This window comes from Triticum aestivum, chromosome 6D (assembly GCF_018294505.1).
Source record: "Triticum aestivum cultivar Chinese Spring chromosome 6D, IWGSC CS RefSeq v2.1, whole genome shotgun sequence".
NCBI classification, from domain to species: Eukaryota; Viridiplantae; Streptophyta; class Magnoliopsida; order Poales; family Poaceae; genus Triticum; species Triticum aestivum.
Genome location: NC_057811.1, coordinates 97540000 through 97562576, shown reverse-complemented (window position 1 = coordinate 97562576; position 22577 = coordinate 97540000). Strand labels below are relative to the sequence as shown.

The 22577-nt window shown below is 46.9% G+C and overlaps 2 protein-coding genes across 2 annotated transcripts; both read right to left on the bottom strand.

Annotated features, from left to right (window-relative positions):
- Window positions 1-213: 213 nt before the first annotated feature.
- Window positions 214-1323, bottom strand: LOC123141210 (putative homeobox-leucine zipper protein HOX26). The gene is made up of 2 exons (XM_044560413.1): window positions 826-1323; window positions 214-739 (listed from the first exon to the last, which is right to left on the bottom strand). The coding sequence occupies exons 1-2, from the start codon at window positions 1216-1218 to the stop codon at window positions 455-457; spliced, it is 678 nt and encodes a 225-aa protein (XP_044416348.1). The 5' UTR covers window positions 1219-1323; the 3' UTR covers window positions 214-454.
- Window positions 1324-12784: 11461 nt separating this feature from the next.
- Window positions 12785-14913, bottom strand: LOC123141209 (flavin-containing monooxygenase FMO GS-OX-like 9). Its single transcript, XM_044560412.1, has 4 exons — window positions 14062-14913; window positions 13750-13968; window positions 13462-13641; window positions 12785-13275 (listed from the first exon to the last, which is right to left on the bottom strand). Exons 1-4 carry the CDS (start codon window positions 14866-14868, stop codon window positions 13048-13050), a joined length of 1434 nt encoding a protein of 477 aa, XP_044416347.1. The 5' UTR covers window positions 14869-14913; the 3' UTR covers window positions 12785-13047.
- Between the last annotated feature and the right edge of the window lie 7664 nt (window positions 14914-22577).

The window sequence follows — 22577 nt, the reverse complement described above, 5'->3', positions numbered from 1 at the left end:
CTAGTACATGTATTGCTATGTGTAGTCTGATATCTAAAAATAGAGTATAAAACCTGCATGGATCTTGATGAAACGATGGAGGGTGGATTGCCCACCGGTATATCCCGACACCGGTAAAATTACTTATTCGGTCTGCTCCCTGGCTGAGGGGAGCCTCGCGCGAGGTACGTCCTGGGCAAACGATCCTGGCTGGAACATTCGCTAGGGGGCCTCCTGAGCGATCGTCAGATAGTTATCTCCGTCCTTGGTATTCTATAAACATTATCAAAATTTTCAAAATTTGTCTTCCAAGAAAAAATCTATAGACACTAGTACATACTAGTATTATAAACCTCTTGTTTCCTGAAGCTCATGCAGGTAACAAACATAAAGCTAACTGACTATAGTGCACTGTTTTTTTCAACAAATGATCGACGCATGCATTTCAGGGCGGCAGTAATAATCTCGCTGTCCCTTATGCCGGCATCCGGGCGCTGGTCAGCTTGTTGCAGGACGAACACACAGCCTTGTCGTTGGCCATCGTGAGCCTGGACAAGAAGGCCGGCGACGAGGAGAGCGTCTCGGCGAGCTCTCGCCGGAGCCGCGCGTTGTCGTCGCTGAGGCGCTCGCACCACCGGCGCAGCAGCTCGCAGTCGAGCTCCGTCTGCTTGAGCTTGGTCCGCGCCCTCCTGTTCTGGAACCACACCTCCACCTGCCTCGGCTTCAACCCAAGCTGCCTCGCAAGATCGTGCTTCTCACCCTGCAATTCAAAACAATCCGGTCAGAATCTTCTTGCATGAAGATGCTAATTAAGGACAGAAATTAGAAGGTACAGTATGGACGTACGTGAGAGAGGACGTTGTGGGCGCGGAAGCTTTCCTCCAAGAGCGCGGCCTGCTCCACCGTGAGCCTGAGCTTCTTCCTCGTCCCGTCGCTGCGGGCCGCGTCCCCTCCGTCGTCGTCGTCGTCGTCGACGTCGCTGCTGTCGTGCACCGTCTTGGCCCTCTTGCTATGCTGCCTCGAAGTAGCAGCGACGCCGCCCGCACCGTTCTCTTGTCCCTTCCTCTTCCTACGTGCCGCCGCTTCGTTCTCCGGTGATGTCGCCGGCAGCAGGGCCAGGACCGTCGGCGGCGGACGGCTCGCGGCGCCGATCACGAGGGACAGCCTTGTGTCGACGAGCTCCTCTACTTCCTGCGACTCCTCCATGGCGCCGCTGCTAATGGTCGTAAGGCTAGACATGATGACAGTATACGAAGAACCCGAAGCTAATTTGCCGGTTCTTGTGTTGATCGAGACTCGATCGAGAGAGATCGAAGGTTGCCTGCCAACTTCCTAGGATGGTAGGGGTTTGTTGGCCAAGGCTTTTATAGGCGGCTTACCTACTACAGACACTGGACACGGTCGTACCCGTACCGCACGAGCGGTTTCGTGCGCGGGTTAAACGAGACAATTAGTACTGCGTAGGTTTACTTCGGGTGATTAATGTTTTGGTTGGACTGAGGGGAACTAGTCAGTTCGTATTCATAATTAGTCGTGAACAAACGCTACGGGCAATAAAATGAATTATTACAGTATTTAGCATGACAGTTTTTGTTGTAATTACTTCACTGGTAGACTATCCTCTGCTTGTCAGGCTCGATCAAAAATATCAAGACGGTCAAAAACTGCTTTTACTTTTGTAATAATACGTGGAAGAAATTCAACAGCGTTGGCGTTTCGGGTACCTTGTCGGTCCATGATGTGTACAGCATTGACCTGCATGTAGGAAGTAGTGAACTAATTGTATCGGGCAGGAATAAATTAACTTTTTTTGCGAATAACTAATATAAATCAATTAAGATTTTGTGTGTATATATTAGGGCAATTTTCTTCTTCTGATTTGAGGTATGACTATCTACAATCTAGACGAGAATTAACTAAACACCATCCCACTGAACAACAATATTAGGACATTCATATTTATTATATTTTCCCTTTAGTTTTTGTTTTTTGATTGTTTTACTATATTTTCCTTTACACAAAATACGTAAATTTGATAGTGTGCGGGCTGATGGGTACGCAGTTGTGCATAGGTGCGCAAGTGTGGAATTGCAATTCTAATGACCGGTGGGCATGCAGTTGAGTACACCTGGCGAACATGCAACTACAACTACGGTTGCACGCGGCCGGCTCACATGTAGGTGCGCAGAGCCGGAGGACCTACAACTATAGTTGTGCCTGATACCTGGACACACAATTGAAGGAACGGAAGCCTACAATCGCAGTTGAGTGCAGTCGAACGGGCATGTAAGTGCAGCTATGCGCAGTGTAGAAAAGGCAAAAATAAAACAAAATAGTAAATTATTGGATATATTATTCAGACACTTATTTTTGGACGGAATGAGTATATATTTACGCACTAATACTCGATTGTGCAACTGCAGTTGTGCTCAACCGTGCGTGTTGAGTATAATGTTTATTAGGAAAGACGAGATAGACTAGGATTTGTTCTGCCTTGTCTTGTACTCCAAGTAGATGATTGTACTCATATATATATGCCCACAAGGCTCAAGCAATACAATGAACAAACTATTCCATCAAATCCCTCTCTTTCTTCTAACATGGTATCAGAGCAAGTCGATCCTAAACCCTAGCCGCCGCCGCTTCCGCACCCGCGCGCCGCCCCTGGGGCGGTCGGCCTCCATGACCGCCACCGGAGGCCGCGTTGCCCGTACCTAGGGTTCGTCCGCCGGTCGTGTGACCAGCTGCCCTAGACAGTCTTTTCCCCGAGCCTTGCTCCGGGGTTTTCTCTCTCCCGCCGGTCATCTTGATCGCGCAATTTTTTTTTGGTTTTTCGATCTATTTTTGATCGGTTTGCGTCGCCCACCGCCGCCGTCCACTCCGAGCGCCTCTACTCCGACCACGGCACGACCAGCTGGCCTCTCCTCCGACCCGGCGGCCACGCGCGCCGAGGCGGCCAGTCAGGGCCAGCCGCTGTCCGCGCGTCGGTCCACTCGTCGCCCTGCGCCGGTCGTCACCGCCCTGCTCCGACCGGGACACCTGCATCGCCCCGACCCGGCGGCCTCGCGCCATGCGACGGCCAATCATAGCCGTCGCTTGCGCGCCGGCCTGCCCATCGATCCACATCACCTGCCTTCGCCGCGTCTGCACGGCGGCCCGGCGGTCTACCTCGTCGGCCTCGTCCTCGGCTGCGTCGGGACTGCTGCGTCAGGCTCGTCGGCGGCCTCAACTCGGGCGCCGCTGCTCCGTTGGTCGCTCGGGCCTCGCTGCCTGGGCGCCGGCGTTGCTTTGGCAGCCGGGTGCCGGTGCTGACAAGCTCGTCCGCACGACGTCCCACGCCGTCCATCGTCGCCGGCTTCATCTCGGACTCCGCCGCCACCACGCCTCCATCGAGCAGCGTCCCCGACCTCGCGCGCGATCGGCTTGATCACCCGCTCGCCGCCGTGACCCACCTCATCTATGCCGCGCGACCGACCTGGCCCGTCGGTTACGCGCTCCTCCGCAGGTCCCGTGAAGATCGTCCCCGATTCAGCGCGCCTCTCCACCGATCGAGCATCGGGCTGCCGCTGTGTCGCCCCGTCGGGCCGCAGCGCCGCCGCCCCGTGGTTCTCCTCGCGGCTACATCGACTCGTGCGTCGCCGCTGTGTCGCCCCTTCGGGCCGTAGTGTCGCGATATGCGGTCCCTGCCGCCGCCCCGAGGCCGTCCCCGCGGTTGCACTGACTCGCGAACCGCCATTGTGTCGCCCCTTCGGGTCGCAGCGTCGCGGCCCGTGGTCCCCGCCGCCGCCCAGAGGTCTTCCCGTCGTCGCCCCGACCAGCCTGCCGCCGCTGCGTCGCCCCTTCGGGCCATAGTGCTGCGGCCCATGGTCCGCTCCGCCGTCACCGCGCGTCGACCTCCCGTGGTATGCGCCGCGCCGTCTTCCTTGGCGCGGGAACGCCACCGTCCGCGCCGGTCTTCGTCATGCTGTCAGGTTCTTCGCCTACTTCGAGCACCGCCGCCGCACTCCTAACCTAGCCGCCGTCAGGCCGCCGCCGTCGCTCTTCTTTGGCCGCCGCCGCCGCTACCTTCATAGCCGCCGCCGCCGCCCGTCCACCCCCTTCGTCTTCGTCCAGCACCAGCCCGTCGCCAGCGTCGCCGTCATCTACCCCGACCACTTCGTCTACTCCGACCACCGTTGGTGACATCGGCCCCGCGCCGATGGACGCCGCAATCGTCGTCGAGTTCTTCTCTGCTGGCCCCTCCGACTTCTCCGACATGGCGTACAGCTCGTGCAGGTCCCTCGTCTACACATGCCCGGTGCTGGCAACACCGATGCATGCCTTCATCCACCACATGTCCCCGGGCCTGGCAAGCCTGGTCGGCGCTTCGTCAACTTCATCTTCGTCCGTCTACGCATGCCCGGTGCTGGCAACACCGGTGCGTGCCTTCGTCCATGATCTGTCCCCGGGCTTGGCAAACCCGCTGCGACGCGTCGTCAACAACACTTTCTTCCCGGCGCACCCCTACTTCGACACCACTGCGCCCATGCTAACTCGGCGCCCCTTGCGCCCGCGGCTCCACGGCGACTTCCTCGACACCGGCTACCCCGACTCGACATCGACCACGGCATTCTTCGCACGGCTACCTCGACCACGGCTCCACCACGCACGCTCTCGGCTACATCGACAAACAGCACAAAGGGCTACCGCCTGCTTGAGCAACCTCGTCGGTTTACACTCCAGCCATGACTCCGCGATGCGTCGACCGTTACGACTGTGGGGGGGGGGGTCCGTCGGCTTGCCTTCGGTTCTTCTCCAGTCTCACCGTCTGCGTCGCTACCGTTGTGACTACGGGGGGATGTTGAGTATAATGTTTATTAGGAAAGACGAGATAGACTAGGATTTGTTCTGGCTTGTCTTGTACTCCAAGTAGATGATTGTACTCATATATATATGCCCACAAGGCTCAAGCAATACAATGAACAAACTATTCCACCAAATCTCTCTGTCCCTTCTAACATGGTATCAGAGCAAGTCGATCCTAAACCCTAGCCGCCGCCGCTTCCGCACCCGCGCGCCGCCCCTGGGGCGGTCGGCCTCCATGACCGCCGCTGGGGGCCGCGTCGCCCGTACCTAGGGTTCGTCCGCCGGTCGTGTGACCAGCTGCCCTAGAGAGTCTTTTCCCCGAGCCTTGCTCCGGGGTTTTCTCTCTCCCGCCGGTCATCTTGATCGCGCAATTTCTTTTTGGTTTTTGATCTATTCTTGATCGGTTTGCGTCGCCCACCGCCGCCGTCGACTCCGAGCGCCTCTACTCCGACCACGGCGCGACCAGCCGGCCTCTCCTCCGACCCGGCGGCCACGCGCGCCGAGGCGGCCCGTCAGGGCCGGCCGCCGTCCGCGCGTCGGTCCACTCGTCACCCTGCGCCGGCCGTCACCGCCCTGCTCCGACCGGGACACCTGCATCGCCCCGACCCGGCGGCCTCGCACCATGCGACGGCCAATCATAGTCGTCTCTTGCGCGCCGACCCGCCCAGCGATCCACATCACCCGCCTTCGCCGCGTCTGCATGGCGGCCCGGCGGTCTACCTCGTCGGCCTCGTCCTCGGCTCCGTCGGGACTGCTGCGTCAGGCTCGTCGGCGGCCTCAACTCGGGCGCCGCTGCTCCGTTGATCGCTCGGGCCTCGTTGCCTGGGCGTCGCTGCTCCGTTGGTCGCTCAGGCCTCGCTGCCTGGGCGCCGTCGTTGCTTTGGCAGCCCGGGTGCCGGTGCTGACAAGCTCGTCCGCACGACGTCCCACGCCGTCCATCGTCGCCGGCTTCATCTCGGACTCCGCCGCCACCACGCCTCCATCGAGCGGCGTCCCCGACCTCGCACGCGATCGGCTTGATCACCCGCTCGCCGCGGTGATCCGCCTCATCTACGCCGCGCGACCGACCTGGCCCGTCGGTTACGCGCGCCTCCGCAGGTCCCGTGAAGACCGTCCCCGATTCAGCGCGCCTCTCCACCGATCGAGCATCGGGCTGCTGCTGTGTCGCCCCGTTGGGCCGCAGCGCCGCCGCCCCGTGGTTCTCCTCGCGGCTGCATCGACTCGTGCGTCGCCGCTGTGTCGCCCCTTCGGGCCGTAGTGTCGCGATATGCGGTCCCTGCCGCCGCCCCGAGGCCGTCCCCGCGGTTGCACCGACTCGCGAACCGCCATTGTGTCGCCCCTTCGGGCCGCAGCGTCGCGACCCGTGGTCCCCGCCGCCGCCCAGAGGTCTTCCCGTCGTCGCCCCGACCAGCCTGCCGCCGCTGCGTCGCCCCTTCGGGCCTCGAGGCCGTCCGCTCCGCCGTCACCGTGCGTCGACCTCCCGTAGTATGCGCCGCGCCGTCTTCCTTGGCGCGGGAACGCCACCGTCCGCTCCGGTCTTCGTCACGGTGTCAGGGTTCTTCGCCTACTTCGAGCACCGCCGCCGCACTCCTAACCTAGCCGCCGTCGCCGCCATCAGGCCGCCGCTGCCGCTCTTCTTTGGCCGCCGCCGCCCGTCCACCCCCTTCGTCTTCGTCCAGCACCAGCCCGTCGCCAGCGTCGCCGTCATCTACCCCGACCACTTCGTCTACTCCGACCACCGTTGGTGACATCGGCCCCGCGCCGATGGACGCCGCAATCATCGTCGAGTTCTTCTCTGCTGGCCCCTCCGACTTCTCCGACATGGCGTACAGCTCGTGCAGGTCCCTCGTCTACGCATGCCCGGTGCAGGCAACACCGATGCATGCCTTCATCCACGACATGTCCCCGGGCCTGGCAAGCCTGGTTGGCGCTTCGTCAACTTTGTCTTCGTCCGTCTACGCATGCCCGGTGCTGGCAACACCGGTGCGTGCCTTCGTCCATGATGTGTCCCCGGGCTTGGCAAACCCGCTGCGACGCGTCGTCAACAACATTTTCTTCCCGGCGCACCCCTACTTCGACACCACTGCGCCCATGCTAACTCGGCGCCCCCTTGCGCCCGCGGCTCCACGGCGACTTCCTCGACACCCACTACCCCGACTCGACATCGACCACGGCATTCTTCGCACGGCTACCTCGACCACGGCTCCACCACCCACGCTCTCGGCTACATCGACAAACGGCACAAAGGGCTACCGCCTGCTTGAGCAACCTCGGCGGTTTCCACTCCAGCCACGACTCCGCGATGCGTCGACCGTTACGACTGTGGGGGGGTGTCCGTCGGCTTGCCTTCGGTTCTTCTCCAGTCTCACCGTCTGCGTCGCTACCGTTGTGACTGCGGGGGGATGTTGAGTATAATGTTTATTAGGAAAGACGAGATAGACTAGGATTTGTTCTGGCTTGTCTTGTACTCCAAGTAGATGATTGTACTCCTATATATATGCCCACGAGGCTCAAGCAATACAATGAACAAACTATTCCATCAAATCTCTCTCTCCCTTCTAACAGTGCGGACGTGCAAGTATAATTGTGTGACGCATGGAAGAACCGGTAAGTCATCAAACAGAAAAAAAGTGAAAGAAAAACCGCATAAGTCTCTCCATACAATCAAATAGTGTAAAAATTAATTTAGACTTTTTGTGATGGGTAGATTAGATTTTATTAATTTTCATATAAAGAGAATTAGCTAATCTTTTTTCTTCTTAAATAAAGAATAAAAACAAGATAGAGACCCCTGCATCATCCATGGACTGGACTTAACAAGGACCCCATTTTTCTTCTAATATACGTGTACGGCATCCGCCTGTCGACATGCAGCACAGGGAAAATATCTGATGCTCCCGTGCGCCCTCAGCCGTTGGATCTCAAATCCAACAGTTTCTGTGAGATGATGAATTTTTTTGCACAAAAGCCCTCATAGAATCTGAAAAATACGCACAAGTACAGCAGCTACAGCAGCTTCTCATACGTCGTTGGATCTGAGATCCGATGGCCCAAAAGCCCCTATCATGGGAGCACCTAAGCTCCCGTATCACAGGATACTCGCCCATGCAGCACACTGTGTTGCTGGCCGCACGAGCGCCATGCACGGACCGCCACATAGGAAATGCATGGAAAATTGGGCATATGCATGTATGAACTGAACGCAGGACTGCGAGCCAGCTCGTGCATGCATGCATGGACCGGACAATTGTTTTGTAGGCATGCAGCAGCCACATTCGGTTGTATTACGTGCAAAGGATGGTCAACTTTTGCCTATATATATGCATACGTACGCACAGACGTTTCTCAAACTCACCACAAGCTAGGCGCAGTGTAGTGCACAGTAGCAGGACCATCTACAGACTACAGGTAGTGTACCTAGACGCCATTCCTTAGTTCATACACGGTTGATTGGTCGTGCCGCTCCAGCCACAATCTGCTGTAGCCGGTGTCAATTCTCTGTCGATTTCCTGGAACTAGCTTACCATCAAGTGGCGGTCGTATTGTCCTGCTGAAAAAAAAAGAATATATCTGAAGCAGTCAAAGATATGCATATGATGATAAGAATATATCTGAGGCAGTCAAAAGATACTCATAGGATGATGTGACACTCAGCACGTGTCACAGTCATGTGCTTGGTCTTTGGTTCTTGGTGCCGAATCATACGCAGACGTACGCACATGCGTGTGCGACTCTTCTCTTTTAGATAAGTCCGGGGGTGAGGTATGAGGAGTATCCATGAATTCCCATGACTGGGCTAGGCTTAGCTGCCGTGTCCTGTAGATGCATGCAAGCATGCTAGAAGGTCATGTGTTGCTACGTACACGTACCGTATGATTATATTGACTTGTATTCGACCATGTTGTGTAGTAGGGGCATAACGCAAGAGGCACGTACCCGAGCCAGCCAGTCAAACCCTATATCTTCTTCGCCAAGGTACACGGCTCATGTCATCTCTGATTTTGTACTTGACTTGAGAACGAAAAGCCCAAAGGAACTAGTCCAACGAGATATATAGGGTTTGACTTGTCGTACTGCCTAGCTAAGCTAGTTGGTACCACTTTAACCGAGCAGAAACCACCTAATTATATTCACACCCAAAAAATGTTATCTTCACACCCATGATATAATCTTTTTTTGGTTTGCATATAGGGCATAAAAAATGTCTTACAATTTGTTATGGAGGGAGTATTATATTTTAGACTTCACTAAGTATATGAGTTTCACCGAATTAATAAGACCTAGTGCCTTGGGAAAACATAGTTTCGGCTCTGCCATAAATAAAATTAGGACCCCGATATTCACTACGTTCAATCTGGGGACCTCGGTGTAACTAACGAAGGAGGAGGCACCGCAGGGGTCACCTGGGGTGGGCTAAGGCACCACAAAGGTAACTTTTTTTTGAGAAAAAAATACCATGAACGAAAAAGAAATTATACAGAAAATGCGTAGAAAAATACACATTAAAAATGACAAGCTTTAATTTATAAATTTACCATGGTATATTAAGAAAACTATGAAAAGTCAATGCAACACGTATACAAAGTTTAAATGGCAAAAACATTTGAAAGTACAACAACAATTGTTGTTAAATTTCCATGGCAAAAGTTATAACGGAATTGCAAATTAGTACGATGAAAATCTCTACTTTACTTAAGAAGAACGTAAGGTTCCTGTTTCACCCTCTCCTTCGTCCAACCTCTCTCTATATATGATCCCTCCTTCCCCTTCTCCCGTTTGATTTTTTCCTGCCATCTCCGATTTTTCTCCTAAATAATAAAATTCTTTGGTCAGTTATTAAATTCTTACCAAACAAGTGCTTAACAATAAGATGCCATTTTTCTCCAATCTCTGATCTTTCTCCTGAATAATATTTTCATTCGCAAGTAAGTAAATTCTTACCAAAAAAGTGCTTAACAATAAGATGGCAGATAAATCATGGCAATTGCATACAAAAACTGGCTAAGATTTTAGTGCACCAATGTAATAACAGACTGCAATCACGGGCTAATCTACTAGAATGTTTATACTCCCGTTGCATCGCACGGGGAGGTATCTATTATACAAAAGACAAAGAAGTGGTGGCAAAATTAAAAATCGCCATGATCCAATTAATAAAATCTCCATGCTCTCAAACGTATAAATACCTTGGTCTACCAAAAAAAAAAAACTAAAAATGCGATGCTACAAAAACTAAAATTGCCATGCTCCAAAATAATAATTTTTTCATGGCTTAAATTAATGAATTTATTCCAAAATAATATAAATTGCCATGGTCAGAAAAATCGTCATGGTTCATACGCTAAATTTGCCATGATGTATAAAACAAAACTTGCCATGGTCCCAAAATTAAAAAATTCCATGATACATAAACTTAGAAAATGTAAACACGAAATTTTTTGCCATGACTAATGTACTGCGGTGTGGAAGCACCGTTGCCATCCTTTATCAGCGGACTCGTCGGGCGGAGGTTAGGTGGCCGGAGCGATGCAGATTGCATGCGGGCGCTGAGACGACACACATGGAGGCGGTGGGCTTGGCTCCTCTGCAGCTCATCTCTTCTACTTCATGCACCAGATCCCACGGCCGTGTGCTGGCCTCCGGTGGATCCTCACGGGCCACATCCTCATCCCAAAGACGAACACAGTGTCGTTGCCACAATTGTGTATGTGTCATCAACAGAGCCAATTTGACGTTCGACAATAGCTTGTTGTATTTTTTCCATAGCCAATTGAAAGTATGTTTTGTTATCCTTTACAATTCATGTTGACATTATGGAAAAACTCATTTAAAATAGGGCAAGCCATGCAACAGTAGTTGCCTTGGCAAAACAATGTTGAAAAATGCCACAGTGGTGACATTCTTAATATACTTGGGAGCAGGCTTTTTCAAGTTTTTGTCAAGGCATCATGTAGCTTTTGTTTGGTACCATGTCAAATTAGTGTGAAAAGTTTGCATTTTTTATGCTTATTTTCTCAAGTAACCATGGCAATACGCTTTCGTAGTTGACATGGCAACATTTGTATAGATGTGGTGTCCATACCATCGTGTGTTTCCATGTTCACATGGCAAATGCATACATTCGTTTTTGAATCGGACCATGGCAAAATAATTGTTTTTAACCATGGCATTTAATTTCTATTGTAGATACCATGGCGAGTTCTCTTTACCATGGCATTTTAATCATGGCAAATGCATTCATTCTTTTATTTTAATTGGACTAAGACATGAATTTTTTACAACCCATAACATAGCCAAATGGTAAGTCAAGACACATTTTCTTTGCCATAGCAAATTGTTTTGTAGTGGGAAATACCATGGCAATTTTTAATATGACTATGCCACGGCAATTTTGTTCATAATTTGCCTTTTGCAATTTTCATTCTATTTCCATACAAAGGATGGCAATTTCAATTAAAATACCTGGCAAATTTTCATATGTATTTGCCATGGCAATTTTGTTTACATTTTTTGTGTTAATTTACATAGGCGGCAATTTTCTCATACAAAAATGGAAATTTTAATTGAAATACCATGTAAAAATTTAATATAGATCTTCCAAGGAAATTTTTATGTTTGTAATTTTGTGTTTGTACAGTTCATTACATTTTACATGTCAATACAAACCATGGCAATTTTAATTTCGTACCATGGCAATTTAAATTTAAAACCCATGGCAAAACCCTAGCAATTTTAATCAAAACCCCATGGAAAATTTTGCCATGGAAAACTAAAAGGATATGTTGCCATGATGGCAACTTTTTGTAGCGTCTTCGATATCCATTCCAATATTGTTGCCATGGTTACTCAAGTTGTTGTTCTTTTTCATTCATTATCTGAAATTTGGTTATCCTCTTGTGGGATTTGCAAAATCTACTGAAACAACCCATGATATGTATGTTTTAGTTTTCTCGTCGTGGTAAATATATTCTCTTTTCTACCATGACCAAAAAAAATATCATGCCAAATTTGATATTTTTCTTTGGACCATGTCAATTCTATTCCTCTTTAGAGCATGTAAAATTAATTAGTTTGGACCATGGCAAATTTACTATTTGGACCATGTTAATTTTGTTTTCCTATGCACCGTGCTAAATTTGTTATCAAAATCTCAAGGAATTTTATTACCTTTTATACACCAACGTAAATTTTTTTGGATTTTTTTTCAAATGGCAACTTTTTTGTTTGAACAAATCATGGTAAATTATGTTTGTATGCCATGGTAATTTTTTTGAATTTCATCCACGTTACTATGCAACTATTTTGTTTGAACAAATCATGGTAAATTATGTTTGTAGAAAAACTATCGCATTAATCTACATCATGGCAATTTTTCGACAAGTTTTATCTCTACATTTTGCATGCAAATTTTACTATGCATGTTTCTTTTGCTAACTAATGTAATAGACGTCGGCAAATGTTTTGCTGTAGCATGGCAATTAACTTTTGTACACTACATGGTAATATTCACTGCATATGTCTACACTATTTTTTTCAGTTTATCTGTATATATAATTTCTTTTTGCACAATTTAACATTTTGTTTATTTTTTGCGCAAAGGGAATTGTTTTATTGGACCAGAAGGCCTAGCTAAAAGGGCCCGCATGCGTGGTCTTCGTGCTGGGGTGTTTGAGGCATCGAACGAAATCGTCCCAGCTAGCTAAGTTTTAACAACAAAAATGCTACCACCCACAAAAAAATATTGCTACACCTACATACTTTACGTACCAGACTTGCGTAAATCAACTTTTTTTCCTAAGCCCTACTAATCCCCCACCTGATTTTCAGGATGGCGCCGCGTGCCATCCAATAAAATAAGGCCACTTCATCATTTATGTAAAATTCATAGCTACCCTTTCGTAGGTGAAGCAAAGCTCGTTTTAACAATCCTTTTTTAAAAGTCTCATCACAAAGCCAAGTGTTTAACAGTTGCGGATTTGTTCATTTGAAAACGTGGGATGCGCATACAACTTAATTTACTACAAAATCACACAAATGCACTTATATAAGCAGTCTGTGACACCGTCTATGAAAACGAAATAGATATATCGATGACAACCGTACGTGGAAGCCAGCCTGGAACACGACATGTCCTCATGGAATGGAAAGCGCGTCTGGTGCATGATCGATCACTGTGCTGGTTCTTCTTCTTCTTCTTCTTCTTTTTTTGGCGGACTAGAACGATCACTGTGATTGTTTTTTCGTAGCAGCAGGTGCGGCAGTAGCTTGGGCCTGTTGTGCAGACAAGTGCCACTCCTCCACACTGTTGCGGATGGAGTCGCTATCTTTGTACTCATCGCGAAAGGTCTCGAGGTTGTCCAACATGTTGACGAACGACGACAACAGCAGCTCGTAACGCCATTTCTCCACGCCAGGGAAGTCGCAGTACTTGCTCCCGAACTCATCGATATACTGCAGATCACAAGGCAACAAACAATGTCAGTGTAAATCTATTTAGTCCGTACAAGCGTCCGATAGTCGTGCACGTGCACGTTGTATATACTCCCTCCGTCCTATAATGTAAAACGTTTTTTTAACAATAATATAGTGTCACAAAAATGTCTTACATTATGGGACGACGGGAGTAGTTGTTAGTACCGTGGTGTCAAACAAGCTGACGTCGTGGGTGTACTTCTTGGGCGCGCCAGCCATCTCCCTGGCGTGGTAATACTCCTCCACGGACCGCATCATCTCCTCCTCCGACGGCAGCGTCCTCTTGCCGGACAGCACCTGCGCCACCCATTTCGCCTGAGCCTCGAAGAACCAAGGCGCAAACACCTGCGACCAAATGCATTTTGATTGTTTTTGTACGTGCCGGAAAGAATATCATCAAGATGTAATTCAACGTCGCTAACTGGCACTGGCCTAAAGGTTAACGTACGGCACCTTTATGGGTATACCGATGAAGGAGAGCGACGGGGCCAGTGACGGCGGGAACACGTGCTCGAACAGCGGGCCGACGCGGTTGTCGTCGACAGTAACCGCTCCCTCTGTATCCAGGAACGGGAAAGTGTAGTTGTACCCCGTGCAGTAGATGATGGTGTCGGCAAAGACACTGGAGCCGTCGCCGAACACCACCCGGCCATCCTCGCACAGCCGCTCCACCTAACGTCGTTGCCGGACGGATCAATCATTTCGTTTTGCATGCATGCATGGATCGACATGGTTGGAGCACGGAAAAAACCCGCTAGTACGTACGTGCAGTTGTAGATGCACGCTGGCGCTGTACTTGGAGAGCACCTTGGCGAGCCCTTGGGTCACCTCCTCCATGGACTTGGCGACGAGGTGCACCTCCTTAGCCACCCTGCGGACCTCCATGGCGATGTCCTTGCCGCTCTCGCCGCACCCGACCACCACCACCACCTCGCCGCGGAACGGCTCCGCCACCCTGTACGAGTGGCTGCGCACCTGCCTCCCCCTCCACGCCTCCATGCCTTCGATGCTTGGCAACCTCGGCTGCGAGTAGTGGCCGTTGGCCACCACCACGGCGTCGAACACCTCCTCCTCCTCCTCATCGGCACCATGGCACTTGCCGAGATCGACGGACCTCACCGTCCATCGCCGCGTCGGGCCCGGCGCCAGAGCGACACGCACGACGCTGGTGTTGAGCCTGACGGACGCCATGAGCCCGAACGCGGCGCAGAAGTCCTTGAGGTAGAGGTACACTTCGCGGTGGCCCGGGAAGCGGCGGCCGTCGCGGCCGTCCTTGGGCGCGAACTGGAAGTCGGTGAACCCCATGTTCTCCCGCGCGCTGATGAGGCGGAGGGACGCGTACATGCTGCTGTGCACCTTCACCGGCGCCGCCGCGCCGCCGAGCGGGTCGTCGCCGTCGGTCCTCGGGTCGTACCGCCACTGCCCGCCCACGTCGCCGCTCTGCTCCAGAACCGTCACGTCGTGGCCCTCCCGCCGCAGCTCGCGGGCCGACGCCAGCCCGGCCATCCCGGCTCCGATCACGCATACCTTCTGCCGTTGCAATGGCTTGATCTTGATGTCGTCGGAGACCATGTCGATTTTTGATCGAGACGTCGCGCTGCGGAGGAGGTGATTGAATTATTTGATCTTGTCAAGAACCCTAATGGCATCGTTCGCTTCCTTTATTTGTGCGCATTCTCAGTCGGATCAGCCACTCCACCCACTGTGCTATAGAAAGTTTCGCTGGTGTAGTGGATGCATGAGTGGATGTCATGTCACCCAGTTATTTAAGCAGAGAGAACACATCAAAATATTTGGTGTAGATGCTCATCAGGTCATCATTGCAAAATAAAATAACTGACATGCAGTGCTCGTGGAACCAAAACTGCATAGCGCACGTAGCTAGTGCAGCTGCTTGACAATTTGTATTTTGATCATCGCCACCTTTTCTATCATTGCTGATACAACTACTCAACTTTGTTGTTCCTCACCATATTAGAGCAAATAGCATAAAACCCACCACTTTTCTGGCATAAATTCCAAAAAAATACCACAATTCGGAGACCTAACAAGAAGCTACCACTTTTGTGCTAATCCGTCCCAAATAACCGCGGAGTACCACTTTGCATTAGTTACCAGTTCAACCGTTCTTTTTTTTTGTGTGTGCGTGTGGGGTGTAAGGGATTTCATTGCTTAAGGAATTACAAGATCGTTCCTACACAACATAGGAACATCCGCGGGCCTAGATCGCAGCCACAGTTGTGTGATCCTCCACACAGCCAAAGGCACCTAAATAGTGACTAACAACATTCTGGTTCCTACTAATATGAGCAATAGTAACATCCCTATCTCCAAAAAGACTCTTAATTTCGCTACCATCATCACATGTAGTGATCTGTCCAGTTCGAGCAACAAGATTAACTTCACAGCATCCATGCAATCCATCTCAATATCCACCGGCTGTGCAGACCATTGTAAAGCGAGATTTAGGCCCTTCCAAGCACGCCGCCAACTCTGCGTGCAGAGCACCTGGGCAGCGCAAGAGAGACCGGCAAGCAACGAAGGTGATGTCGCCGGCGCTATTCCAAAGCACCATGCCGGCTCCCGCATCCCCATTGGTGTCCATGTACGACACACCGACGTTCAGCTTTACTGCGGCTTCAAGGGGTGGTACCCATCGATCAGTAGTGGTCGTGGTATCTGGGACATGCACATCCGGCTTCATAGTGCTGAAATCTGGTCTATTTTAGGCGAGCCCAATAACTAGTTTCAAAATTCCTAATAAATTCTAAAGGCCCATTTAGCCCATTCATGCAAGCAAGAAGGTGGGACTAAAGTTTAGTCCCATACTGCTCACCTAGTAGGAGTTGGACCTTCTTATAAGAGAGGTTGTTTCTCCACATGTATGAGCATTAGAACAAGAGAGAAATTCACGCGTGCTCCTCCTCTGCCGCCCGCCGTGGGATGTGGGAATGAGCCGAGCCGTTGTCTAAAGACGCACTAGAGAGTATAGGCCTCTGAAACCCCACCTCTTTGAGTCTTGTATGGGAGAAGGGTGATAAGATTTTTGGTCAGCGCTTTGCGCGACTACTGACCTGTTCATCATGGACGCCTTCCCCGACATCGACGAACTCTCCGACGTCATGGGTGACAACGTTAACGCCAACGCTACGGCTACTGCTGTAGCTCAGTACATGTTCATGTGCCTTTTGTTCGAGATTATGCTTCACTTTCTTCTTCTAGTATTTGTTCTAGATATGTTCTGTTCTAGTTCACAGGTGCAGATATTATTTGCCTTCCCTTTATTAGATTGCATGACTTGTTTCATCTCTGCTATAATAGTCATGTTTTCTCTACTATTTATGTAGATTAAATCATATGGTAAATTGCTCATATTTTCAACACATAGTGCACACATGAGATATCACCATTTTTCCTTTAACAAGGTCACCTACGGCTGCAGGAAACTGTTTGATGCCATTGAGGTGGCCCCACATTTTTTTGACAAAGAGAATATATAGTATTGCAGAGATATCAATCTACACCCATTCTCTGCAACAACGAAATGTCCTAAAGACATTACGGATGCACACTGCCGAAACACAAAAAGAAGAAGAAGAAAAAACAAAAACGTGTCATGCTGATGTGGCGCAAATAGTCAAGTCTATTACCTAACAAATAGGCATCGCTAGGTGGTCAACGGATTCAATTGTAATTTATATTTTTGCGAGATCAACAGTAGTTTATTCCGGTAAGATAGAACTACAATCCTTCCGTGAGAAATCCTCAATACATGGGGGTCATTTTTGTTACCTATGATATTCTCTATATACTGACATGATTTTGATTATAAATAGATTGGGAGTTCTTTCTTCCCTTTATTAGATTGCATGACTTGTTTCATCTCTGCTATAATAGTCATGTTTTCTCTACTATTTATGTAGATTAAATCATATGGTAAATTGCTCATATTTTCAACACATAGTGCACACATGAGATATCACCATTTTTCCTTTAACAAGGTCACCTACGGCTGCAGGAAACTGTTTGATGCCATTGAGGTGGCCCCACATTTTTTTGACAAAGAGAATATATAGTATTGCAGAGATATCAATCTACACCCATTCTCTGCAACAACGAAATGTCCTAAAGACATTACGGATGCACACTGCCGAAACACAAAAAGAAGAAGAAGAAAAAACAAAAACGTGTCATGCTGATGTGGCGCAAATAGTCAAGTCTATTACCTAACAAATAGGCATCGCTAGGTGGTCAACGGATTCAATTGTAATTTATATTTTTGCGAGATCAACAGTAGTTTATTCCGGTAAGATAGAACTACAATCCTTCCGTGAGAAATCCTCAATACATGGGGGTCATTTTTGTTACCTATGATATTCTCTATATACGACATGATTTTGATTATAAATAGATTGGGAGTTCTTTCTTCCCTTTATTAGTATGCATGACTTGTTTCATCTCTGCTATAATAGTCATGTTTTCTCTACTATTTATGTAGATTAAATCATATGGTAAATTGCTCATATTTTCAACACATAGTGCACACATGAGATATCACCATTTTTCCTTTAACAAGGTCACCTACGGCTGCAGGAAACTGTTTGATGCCATTGAGGTGGCCCCACATTTTTTTGACAAAGAGAATATATAGTATTGCAGAGATATCAATCTACACCCATTCTCTGCAACAACGAAATGTCCTAAAGACATTACGGATGCACACTGCCGAAACACAAAAAGAAGAAGAAGAAAAAACAAAAACGTGTCATGCTGATGTGGCGCAAATAGTCAAGTCTATTACCTAACAAATAGGCATCGCTAGGTGGTCAACGGATTCAATTGTAATTTATATTTTTGCGAGATCAACAGTAGTTTATTCCGGTAAGATAGAACTACAATCCTTCCGTGAGAAATCCTCAATACATGGGGGTCATTTTTGTTACCTATGATATTCTCTATATACTGACATGATTTTGATTATAAATAGATTGGGAGTTCTTTCTTCCCTTTATTAGATTGCATGACTTGTTTCATCTCTGCTATAATAGTCATGTTTTCTCTACTATTTATGTAGATTAAATCATATGGTAAATTGCTCATATTTTCAACACATAGTGCACACATGAGATATCACCATTTTTCCTTTAACAAGGTCACCTACGGCTGCAGGAAACTGTTTGATGCCATTGAGGTGGCCCCACATTTTTTTGACAAAGAGAATATATAGTATTGCAGAGATATCAATCTACACCCATTCTCTGCAACAACGAAATGTCCTAAAGACATTACGGATGCACACTGCCGAAACACAAAAAGAAGAAGAAGAAAAAACAAAAACGTGTCATGCTGATGTGGCGCAAATAGTCAAGTCTATTACCTAACAAATAGGCATCGCTAGGTGGTCAACGGATTCAATTGTAATTTATATTTTTGCGAGATCAACAGTAGTTTATTCCGGTAAGATAGAACTACAATCCTTCCGTGAGAAATCCTCAATACATGGGGGTCATTTTTGTTACCTATGATATTCTCTATATACGACATGATTTTGATTATAAATAGATTGGGAGTTCTTTCTTCCCTTTATTAGTATGCATGACTTGTTTCATCTCTGCTATAATAGTCATGTTTTCTCTACTATTTATGTAGATTAAATCATATGGTAAATTGCTCATATTTTCAACACATAGTGCACACATGAGATATCACCATTTTTCCTTTAACAAGGTCACCTACGGCTGCAGGAAACTGTTTGATGCCATTGAGGTGGCCCCACATTTTTTGACAAAGAGAATATATAGTATTGCAGAGATATCAATCTACACCCATTCTCTGCAACAACGAAATGTCCTAAAGACATTACGGATGCACACTGCCGAAACACAAAAAGAAGAAGAAGAAAAAACAAAAACGTGTCATGCTGATGTGGCGCAAATAGTCAAGTCTATTACCTAACAAATAGGCATCGCTAGGTGGTCAACGGATTCAATTGTAATTTATATTTTTGCGAGATCAACAGTAGTTTATTCCGGTAAGATAGAACTACAATCCTTCCGTGAGAAATCCTCAATACATGGGGGTCATTTTTGTTACCTATGATATTCTCTATATACGACATGATTTTGATTATAAATAGATTGGGAGTTCTTTCTTCCCTTTATTAGTATGCATGACTTGTTTCATCTCTGCTATAATAGTCATGTTTTCTCTACTATTTATGTAGATTAAATCATATGGTAAATTGCTCATATTTTCAACACATAGTGCACACATGAGATATCACCATTTTTCCTTTAACAAGGTCACCTACGGCTGCAGGAAACTGTTTGATGCCATTGAGGTGGCCCCACATTTTTTTGACAAAGAGAATATATAGTATTGCAGAGATATCAATCTACACCCATTCTCTGCAACAACGAAATGTCCTAAAGACATTACGGATGCACACTGCCGAAACACAAAAAGAAGAAGAAGAAAAAACAAAAACGTGTCATGCTGATGTGGCGCAAATAGTCAAGTCTATTACCTAACAAATAGGCATCGCTAGGTGGTCAACGGATTCAATTGTAATTTATATTTTTGCGAGATCAACAGTAGTTTATTCCGGTAAGATAGAACTACAATCCTTCCGTGAGAAATCCTCAATACATGGGGGTCATTTTTGTTACCTATGATATTCTCTATATACTGACATGATTTTGATTATAAATAGATTGGGAGTTCTTTCTTCCCTTTATTAGATTGCATGACTTGTTTCATCTCTGCTATAATAGTCATGTTTTCTCTACTATTTATGTAGATTAAATCATATGGTAAATTGCTCATATTTTCAACACATAGTGCACACATGAGATATCACCATTTTTCCTTTAACAAGGTCACCTACGGCTGCAGGAAACTGTTTGATGCCATTGAGGTGGCCCCACATTTTTTTGACAAAGAGAATATATAGTATTGCAGAGATATCAATCTACACCCATTCTCTGCAACAACGAAATGTCCTAAAGACATTACGGATGCACACTGCCGAAACACAAAAAGAAGAAGAAGAAAAAACAAAAACGTGTCATGCTGATGTGGCGCAAATAGTCAAGTCTATTACCTAACAAATAGGCATCGCTAGGTGGTCAACGGATTCAATTGTAATTTATATTTTTGCGAGATCAACAGTAGTTTATTCCGGTAAGATAGAACTACAATCCTTCCGTGAGAAATCCTCAATACATGGGGGTCATTTTTGTTACCTATGATATTCTCTATATACGACATGATTTTGATTATAAATAGATTGGGAGTTCTTTCTTCCCTTTATTAGTATGCATGACTTGTTTCATCTCTGCTATAATAGTCATGTTTTCTCTACTATTTATGTAGATTAAATCATATGGTAAATTGCTCATATTTTCAACACATAGTGCACACATGAGATATCACCATTTTTCCTTTAACAAGGTCACCTACGGCTGCAGGAAACTGTTTGATGCCATTGAGGTGGCCCCACATTTTTTTGACAAAGAGAATATATAGTATTGCAGAGATATCAATCTACACCCATTCTCTGCAACAACGAAATGTCCTAAAGACATTACGGATGCACACTGCCGAAACACAAAAAGAAGAAGAAGAAAAAACAAAAACGTGTCATGCTGATGTGGCGCAAATAGTCAAGTCTATTACCTAACAAATAGGCATCGCTAGGTGGTCAACGGATTCAATTGTAATTTATATTTTTGCGAGATCAACAGTAGTTTATTCCGGTAAGATAGAACTACAATCCTTCCGTGAGAAATCCTCAATACATGGGGGTCATTTTTGTTACCTATGATATTCTCTATATACGACATGATTTTGATTATAAATAGATTGGGAGTTCTTTCTTCCCTTTATTAGTATGCATGACTTGTTTCATCTCTGCTATAATAGTCATGTTTTCTCTACTATTTATGTAGATTAAATCATATGGTAAATTGCTCATATTTTCAACACATAGTGCACACATGAGATATCACCATTTTTCCTTTAACAAGGTCACCTACGGCTGCAGGAAACTGTTTGATGCCATTGAGGTGGCCCCACATTTTTTTGACAAAGAGAATATATAGTATTGCAGAGATATCAATCTACACCCATTCTCTGCAACAACGAAATGTCCTAAAGACATTACGGATGCACACTGCCGAAACACAAAAAGAAGAAGAAGAAAAAACAAAAACGTGTCATGCTGATGTGGCGCAAATAGTCAAGTCTATTACCTAACAAATAGGCATCGCTAGGTGGTCAACGGATTCAATTGTAATTTATATTTTTGCGAGATCAACAGTAGTTTATTCCGGTAAGATAGAACTACAATCCTTCCGTGAGAAATCCTCAATACATGGGGGTCATTTTTGTTACCTATGATATTCTCTATATACTGACATGATTTTGATTATAAATAGATTGGGAGTTCTTTCTTCCCTTTATTAGATTGCATGACTTGTTTCATCTCTGCTATAATAGTCATGTTTTCTCTACTATTTATGTAGATTAAATCATATGGTAAATTGCTCATATTTTCAACACATAGTGCACACATGAGATATCACCATTTTTCCTTTAACAAGGTCACCTACGGCTGCAGGAAACTGTTTGATGCCATTGAGGTGGCCCCACATTTTTTTGACAAAGAGAATATATAGTATTGCAGAGATATCAATCTACACCCATTCTCTGCAACAACGAAATGTCCTAAAGACATTACGGATGCACACTGCCGAAACACAAAAAGAAGAAGAAGAAAAAACAAAAACGTGTCATGCTGATGTGGCGCAAATAGTCAAGTCTATTACCTAACAAATAGGCATCGCTAGGTGGTCAACGGATTCAATTGTAATTTATATTTTTGCGAGATCAACAGTAGTTTATTCCGGTAAGATAGAACTACAATCCTTCCGTGAGAAATCCTCAATACATGGGGGTCATTTTTGTTACCTATGATATTCTCTATATACGACATGATTTTGATTATAAATAGATTGGGAGTTCTTTCTTCCCTTTATTAGTATGCATGACTTGTTTCATCTCTGCTATAATAGTCATGTTTTCTCTACTATTTATGTAGATTAAATCATATGGTAAATTGCTCATATTTTCAACACATAGTGCACACATGAGATATCACCATTTTTCCTTTAACAAGGTCACCTACGGCTGCAGGAAACTGTTTGATGCCATTGAGGTGGCCCCACATTTTTTTGACAAAGAGAATATATAGTATTGCAGAGATATCAATCTACACCCAT

Excerpts from the sequence above, each read along its gene's own strand:
- LOC123141210 (XM_044560413.1), bottom strand. The coding sequence starts at position 1,218 with ATGTCTAGCCTTACGACCATTAGCAGCGGCGCCATGGAGGAGTCGCAG. Across the intron at positions 740-825 it reads CCCACAACGTCCTCTCTCAC|GGTGAGAAGCACGATCTTGC; the intron begins GTACGTCCATAC and ends TTTGAATTGCAG.
- LOC123141209 (XM_044560412.1), bottom strand. The coding sequence starts at position 14,868 with ATGGTCTCCGACGACATCAAGATCAAGCCATTGCAACGGCAGAAGGTA. Across the intron at positions 13,969-14,061 it reads GCGTGCATCTACAACTGCAC|GTGGAGCGGCTGTGCGAGGA; the intron begins GTACGTACTAGC and ends CAACGACGTTAG. Across the intron at positions 13,642-13,749 it reads TCATCGGTATACCCATAAAG|GTGTTTGCGCCTTGGTTCTT; the intron begins GTGCCGTACGTT and ends ATTTGGTCGCAG.